This window comes from Carcharhinus amblyrhynchos, chromosome 25, assembly GCF_965287045.1.
Source record: "Carcharhinus amblyrhynchos chromosome 25, sCarAmb.v2.hapA, whole genome shotgun sequence".
NCBI lineage: Eukaryota > Metazoa > Chordata > Chondrichthyes > Carcharhiniformes > Carcharhinidae > Carcharhinus > Carcharhinus amblyrhynchos.
Window position 1 is genome coordinate 464,888 of NC_137348.1, and position 7,991 is coordinate 472,878.

A 7,991-nucleotide genomic window follows, 5' to 3' on the forward strand; every position below is an offset into this window, starting at 1 on the left:
AAGGGAATTAAGGGTTATGGGGAGAAAGCGGGAAAGTGGAACTGAGCCACTTCAGATCAGCCATGATCTTATTGAATGGCGGGGCAGGCTCGAAGGGCTAGATGGCCTACTCCTGCTCCTATTTCTTATGTTCTTATGTTCTTATACGTCTCTATAAGAGCCCCCTTCATCCTTCTAAACTCCAACGAGTACAGACCCAGTCTATTTAGTCTCTTTTCATAGTGTAATCCCCTCATCTCCGGTATCAGCCTAGTGAACCTCCTCTGCACTCCCTCCAAGGCCAAAATATCCTTCCGCAAGTGCGGCGACCAAAACTGCACACAGTACTCCAGCTGCGGCCTCACCAGTACCCTGTACAGTTGCCGCAAGACCTCCCTGCTTTTATATTCTATCCCCCTCGCTATAAAGGCCAGCATCCCATTCGCCTTCTTGATCACCTGCTGCACCTGCAGACTGGGTTTTTGCGACTCATGCACAAGGACTCCCAGGTCCCTCTGCACTGTAGCATGCTGCAGCTTTTTGCCCTTTAAATAGTAATCCCTCCTACCAATATTTCTGCGAAAGGGGATAACCTCACACTTAGAACATATAGAACATAGAACACTACAGCACAAACAGGCCCTTCGGCCCACAAGTTGCGCCGACCACATCACCTACCAACCTACAGACCTATCTATAACCCTCAATCTCATTAAACCCCATATACTCATCCAGAAGTCTTTTAAAAGACCCCAGCGAGTTCGCCTCCACCACCACTGACGGCAGCCGATTCCATTCACTCACCACCCTCTGAGTGAAAAACTTACCCCTAACATCACTTCTGAACCTCCCTCCCCTCACCTTAAATCTGTGTCCTCTCGTAGCGACCATTTCAAACCGGGGAAATAGCCTCTGAGAGTCCACCCTATCTATTCCTCTCAACATTTTGTAAACTTCTATCAGGTCGCCTCTCAACCTTCGTCTCTCCAGGGAAAAGAGTCCCAGCTCCCTCAACCTAACTTCATAAGGCATGCCTCCCAGTCCAGGCAACATCCTTGTAAATCTCCTCTGCACCCTTTCAATAGCTTCTACATCTTTCCTATAGTGAGGCGACCAGAACTGCGCACAATACTCCAAATGAGGCCTGACAAGGGTCTTATAAAGTTCCAGCATTACCTCCCGACTCCTAAACTCAATCCCTCGATTAATGAAGGCCAGTACACCATACGCCTTCTTGACCACCTCCTCCACCTGCGAGGCCGATTTAAGAGTCCTGTGGACCCGGACCCCAAGATCCTTCTGCTCCTCAACACTACTCAGACTTCTGCCCTTAATAGTGTACTCGTTCATCCCGTTGGTTCTGCCAAAATGGACGACTACACATTTATCCGCGTTGAAGTCCATCTGCCACTTCTCCGCCCAGTCCTGCATCCTATCTATGTCCTGCTGCAACTTTTGCCATCCTTCCAGATCATCCACAACACCACCGACCTTCGTGTCATCAGCGAACTTACTTACCCATCCCTCCACTTCCTCATCCAGGTCATTTATGAAAATGACAAACAACAAGGGTCCCAGAACAGATCCTTGAGGCACTCCGCTGGTGACTGACCTCCATTCAGAAAAAGCCCCATCCACAACCACTCTCTGCCTTCTGCAGGCAAGCCAGTTCTGGATCCACAAGGCCAAAGGCCCTTGGATCCCATGCCCTCTCACCTTCTCAAGAAGTCTTGCATGGGGGACCTTATCAAACGCCTTGCTAACATTGTACTCCATCTGTCAGGTCCTCGCCCACTTAGCCTATCCAGATCCCTCTGCAGACTTTCCATACCCTCCGCACAATTTGCTTTCCCACTCATCTTTGTGTCATCAGCAAATTTTGACACCCTACACTCAGCCCCCTCCTCCAGATCATCTATATAAATGGTAAATAGCTGAGGCCCCAGCACCGATCCCTGCGGCACTCCACTAGTCACCAACCGCCAATCAGAATAGCACCCATTGATACCAACCCTCTGCCTCCTATTAGACAACCAATCCTCTATCCACGCTAACACCTTACCCCCAACTCCATGCCCCCTAACCTTCTGAAGCAACCTTTTGTGCGGCACCTTATCAAACGCCTTTTGAAAATCGAGAAACACCACATCCACCGGTTCCCCTCTACCACACTAGTCACCTCCTCATAGAAATCCAATAAATTCGTCAAACACGACTTCCCCTTAACAAATCCATGCTGCGTCTGCTCTATCAAACCATTCCTTTCTAGGTGCCTCGCTATTTCTTCTTTGATGATGGTGCCACTCGAGTGGATAGAGCCATGAAGAAGGCTTATAGTGTGTTAGCGTTTATTAACAGGGGCTTGAGTTTAAGAGTCATGGGGTTATGCTGCAACTATACCAGATGTTGGTGAGGCCACCTTTGGAATTTTGTGTGCAGTTCTGGTCACCTCACTATAAGAAGGATGTGGAAGCATTGGAGAGAGTGCAGAGGAGATTTACCAGGATGCTGCCTGGTTTGGAGGGTAGGTCTTATGAGGAAAGGTTGAGGGAGCTGGGGAGAAAAGATTTTCTCTTTAGAGCGGAGGAGGATGAGAGGTGACTTAATTGAGATTTATAAGATGATGAGGGGGATAGATAGAATGGACATGCAGAAACGATTTCCTTGAGTGGATGTAGTCTTTACTTGGGGCCATAACTATAAGGTTCATGGTGGGAGATGTAGGAGGGATGTCTGAGGTAGATTCTTTGCTCAGAGAGTGGTTGGGATGTGGAATGCACTGCCTGCTGTGATAGTGGAGTCAGACACTTTAGGAACTTTCAAGCGGTTATTCGATAGGCACAGAGAACACAGCAGATTGATAGGGAGTGGGATAGCTTGATCTTGGGTTCAGACATAGCTCAGCACAACATCAAGGGTCGAAAGGCCTACTGTGCTATTCTGTTCTATGTTCTATCTACACTCAGACGCTCTTCAGGAAACATTCCTCACAACTACACTCACTCTCTTCAGGGAACATTCCTCACATCTACTCCCAGATCCCTTCAGGAAACATTCCTCTCATCTACACCCAGACTCTCTTCAGGAAACATTCCTCACATCTACACCCAGACTCTCTTCAGGAAACGTTCCTCTCATCTACACCCAGACTCTCTTCAGGAAACGTTCCTCTCATCTACACCCAGACTCTCTTCAGGAAACATTCTTCCAACCTACACCCAGACTCTCTTCTGGAAATGTTCTCCTACCTACACCCAGACTCTCTCCAGGAAACATCCCTCACATCTACACTCACTCTCTTCAGGAAACACTCCTCACATCTACATCCAGACTCTTCTCAGGAAACATTCCCCACATCTTCACCCAGACTATCTTCAGGAAACATTCCTCACATCTACACTTACTTTCTTCAGGGAACATTCCTCACATCTACACCCTGACTCTCCTCAGGAAATGTTGCTCACATCTTCACCCAGACCCTCTTCAGGAAACATTCCTCACATCGACACCCAGACTCTCTTCAGGGAACATTCCTCACATCTACACTCACTTTCTTCAGGGAACATTCCTCATATCTACACCCAGACTCTCCTCAGGAAGCATTCCTCTTGTCTGTATATGTGGATTAGGATTTTCTTGTTTCAGTATTTGTTCAATATTGAGATACAGGAAAATTGGAATCTTGGTTCTTGCTTTCCTATAGAAACACTTCTCTAATAAGTTCTGTGATGCTGCACTGATTCTGCTGCCATTAATATGACATGGGGCTTACTTTCACTATTTGAGCTCCTCTAGGAAAAAAAACTGCAGATTAAACTTCTTTTTACCTATTAAAGTGACCCACATGGACAGAGCAGTGCCATAAACACTGAAATACTGCAGAATGTCGTGGCGCATGATACATAAAACCGTCAGGCCAGGCCCTTCACAAGCGTGAAAAAACTGGAAAGGAAAGAAACAAAGTTTTAACAGATTTAACGCATTAAATAAATGGGTGAAATCGCTAAAACTTCTTGGGAGCGAATCAATCATTTTCACTTTTGGAAGAAGCAGTGCATGTAGTGACTGCTTGCTTGACCTCACCATTTTATTCGGTGCCTAGTTGCAGGAGTGGGATAACCCATTGATGCCACACGGCTTATCATGATAGCTGGCCTTCAGCACTTCATTATCTGATACCTTGACTGATAACTATAGAATGTTAAAAATATTCTCTCACCGCTATGAAAAACATTGTGAAGAAGTAGACCATAGCTTCCATGTGGAATCTCCGCTTGGCTGCAATGGTGATGGTAGGGAGGAATATCAGACTGCTGAGTGTTGGAAGGAGAAGTTTGGCAATTGCAGCTCCCATCTAAACATCCCAGGAGAAACAGGAGTTAAAAGCAAATATACATCAGGAAATGAACTCAAACTCTTGAGCTGAAAGGGGTTGAAACGTACCGTATCCTGTTGGTTGCTGAATGTTGCAAAACAGCTGCTGAAAGGACTTTAAAGTTTAAAAGTCCAACACCCAGCCCTTTCCAACACGTCATTGGAGACCAGCAGCTGTGGCTTCTCCAAGCCTATTGGGAAATGAACCAGTGGCCGATTTATAATAAACATCAAAACATTTGCTGTTGTTTCTAATCCTGTTGAGCAACTGCTACATCCTCGCTGTAATTTGACTTCTAATGTCACAGGTTTTAAGAATCATATAATGAGGCAGCGCAGGAAGCCATCTGGCCCATTTGGTAGAACTATTCAATTAACCCAGTTCCCCCTGCTTTTCATCCTTGCATTTGTTCCCCATTCATGCAATTAATTGCTCAGTTTCTTTTCAAAGTTATTCTTGAATCTGCTTCCATTACTCTTTCAGACAATGCATTCCAGATCACAATTTGTGTCAAAAAAACTCTTCAATTACTTTTGGTTGTTTAGACAATAAACCCATAGTAGCTGCTTGACCTTCTATGTTAAAGGTCTTTGTTCCCCTTTCAGTTGATGAACATCTTGGACTGGAATGTTGAGAATGTGAATTTACTACCACAAGGAGTAGCTGAGACAAATAGAATAAATTCATCTAACGTAAGTTTGATAAACACATGAGGGAGAAAAGAATACCCTCTCCCAATTGCTGCCTCCCCACCCTTCCAACTGCCCACTGCCCATTGCCAGCTGTCAGCTTCCCTATTGCCAGTTGGCCAGTAGCTGGCTCACCTTCTGCCCCTCACACAATGGCTGAAACGCATACTTGCCCTCCCCCCGTGATTGGCATCCTTCATAACACATCATCCCAGTGGCTGGCACACCTACTGCCTCTCTCTCAGTGGCTAGCAGCAGCAATATGGAAGTGTCCAGGGCAATTCTTTGCCTCTTGCCCAGTCTTCCTTTCTCTTGAACTCATTTTAAATATCAGCAGTTCATTCATTTGCTACATCGCAGCAGGAAATCCACACAGCAAGACGCTCTCATAGATCCATTCAAAAAAGCTGATGGGCTCAAGGGGACAAATCTGTCATCACCTGTTGCATTAGAGAAAGAGACAAGTATTTTACATCGAGAAAGTAGGATTAAATGTCCAAGTCGATGACTTTCCAACTAGGGTGTACACTAAAGAATAATCTTAAAATCATATAAATCTTTCTGTTCATACTGAAGTTTTCCAACCAGGGTAAATGATATTTGAAATAAATAACCACAAAATTGTGACAATGTTATCAGTGGTTTTACTTACGTAAACATATAGTAGCTCCAAAGCAATTTCTAGTTTAAAAAAAAGTTTCGTGAATAAGCTGCGATCCTACTTCATATCTAGCTTTAGCAATACTGCAATGAATTTCTAACTAGCACCTGTCTCTGACAGCAGCTGATCACAGCTGTTTGCAGTTCAAACCCAATCACTACTCTCAAAAATAACTCCAACACCAACAATCCAATTTAAAGCCACTTTTATATCAACCTCTCCCATCTCAACTCTTTCACAGCAATCTTTTTAATACCAACTCTTTCAATACTAGTCTAGTACATGACAGGAATACATGCATGCTAAACAGCAGGGATAGCAAGCTCAAAATGAATTGGTCCCACAACCAACAGAACAAATAACAAAGAACAAACAAAACAGCACAGGAACAGGCTTTTCGGCCCTCCAAACCTGTGCCGCTCATGAGCCCAACTAGTTCATTCGTTTGTATCCCTCTATTCCCAGTCTGTTCATGTGGCTATCTAGACAAATCTTAAATGATCCCAGCATGTCCGCCTCAACCACCTTGCTTGGCAGTGCATTCCAGGCCCCCACCACCCTCTGTGTAAAATACGTCCTCCTGACATCTGTGTTGAACCTTGCACCCCTCACTTTGAACTTGTGACTCCTTGTGTTCGTCACCTCCGACCTGAGAAAAAGCTTCCCACTGTTCACTCTATCTACGCCCTTCATAATTTTATACATCTCTAATAGGTTGCCCCTCATCCTCCGTCTTTCCAGGGAGAAAAACCCCAGTTTACCCAATCTCTCCTCATAGCTAAGACGCTCCATACCAGGCAACACCCTGGTAAACCTTTTCTATACTCTTTCCAAAGCCTCCATGTCCTTTTGGTAGTGTGGCGACCAGAACTGGATACAGTACTCCAAATGTGGCCTAACCAATGCTCTATATAGCTGCAACATCATATGCCAACTTTTATACTCTATGCCCCATCCAATAAAGTCAAGCATGCCATATGCCTTCTTCACCACTCTTTCCACCTGTACTGCCACCTTCAGGGATCTGTGGACTTGCACACCCAGGTCCCTCTGTGTGTCTATACTCCTGATGGTTCTGCCATTTATTGTATAGCTCCCCACTACATTAGATCTACTGAAATGCATCACTTCGCATTTACCTGAATTAAATTCCATCTGCCATTTCTCCGCCCAATTTTCCAGCCTATCTATATCCTGCTGTATTCTCTGACAATGTTCATCACTATCCGCAACTCCAGCAATCTTTGTGTCGTCCACAAACTTACTGATCCCACCAGCTACATTTTCCTACAAATCATTTATATATGTCACAAATAGCAGAGGTCCCAGTACAGAGCCCTGCGGAACACCACTAGTCACAGACCTCCAACAAGAAAAAGACCCCTCCGCTGCTACCCTCTGTCTTCTTTGGCCAAGCCAGTTCTCTACCCATCTAGCTAGCTCACCTTTTATCCTGTGAGATTTAACCTTTTGCACCAACCTGCCATGAGGGACCTTGTCAAACGCTTTACTAAAATCCATATAGACGACATCCACGGACCTTCTCTCGTCAATCGTTTTTGTCACCTCCTCAAAAAACTCAACCAAATTTGTGAGACATGACCTCCCTCATACAAAACCATGCTGTCTATCGTTAATGAGATTATTCCGTTCTAAATGTACATATATCCTATCTCTAAGAGTCTTCTCCAACAATTTTCCTACCACGGACGTCAAGCTCAACTGGCCTATAATTACTTGGGTTATCCTTGCTACCCTTCTTAAATAACGGGACCACATTTGCTAAACAAAAAAAACTCAAATCATAGCTCGCTACCCACTCATGATGAATGTGGTTGCAATTAAACTAACGGGAGGAGGAGGCGGCTCCTTCCATACCCCACACTTGGTGATCTTGGAGCACAGACAGAAAAAGGGGAACTCTGAAGCGTTTGCAATTTTTTTTGACCAGAACTGCAAAATGGATGATTCATTTTGAACTTTCCTGAGGTCCCAATCATTATAGATACTCTACAGGGAATGAAGCAGTGAACCAGAGGCCAAGGTTCAGAGACTGGGGGCAGAGGCAAAGGCCTGGAAACAGAGGTTTGAAGACAGAAACAAAACAGCAGAGGGTCAGACAAAGAGGCCTCAAAATTAAAGGGCAAAGGGTCCAAGATGGAGGGTCCAAGATGAAGGGTCAGAGGATCAAAGGTAGAGGTTAGAGATTGGCCACTTGTTATGATGGCTGTGGAGAATTGTTAATAGATCTCTCTGAGGACCTCATAGAATAGGAGCTTCCCTATTC

The 7,991-nt window shown here is 45.0% G+C and overlaps 1 protein-coding gene across 1 annotated transcript in view; it reads right to left on the reverse strand.

The window, feature by feature from the left end:
• Positions 1-4,333, reverse strand: part of mymk (myomaker, myoblast fusion factor) — a 51,848-nt gene extending 47,515 nt beyond the window's left edge. The window contains exons 1-2 of the mRNA XM_080212075.1: positions 4,199-4,333; positions 3,807-3,921 (exon numbers count right to left, since the gene is read on the reverse strand). Coding sequence (XP_080068201.1) covers positions 3,807-3,921; positions 4,199-4,333 — 250 coding nt within the window. The remainder of the gene's footprint in view (positions 1-3,806; positions 3,922-4,198) is intronic.
• Between the last annotated feature and the right edge of the window lie 3,658 nt (positions 4,334-7,991).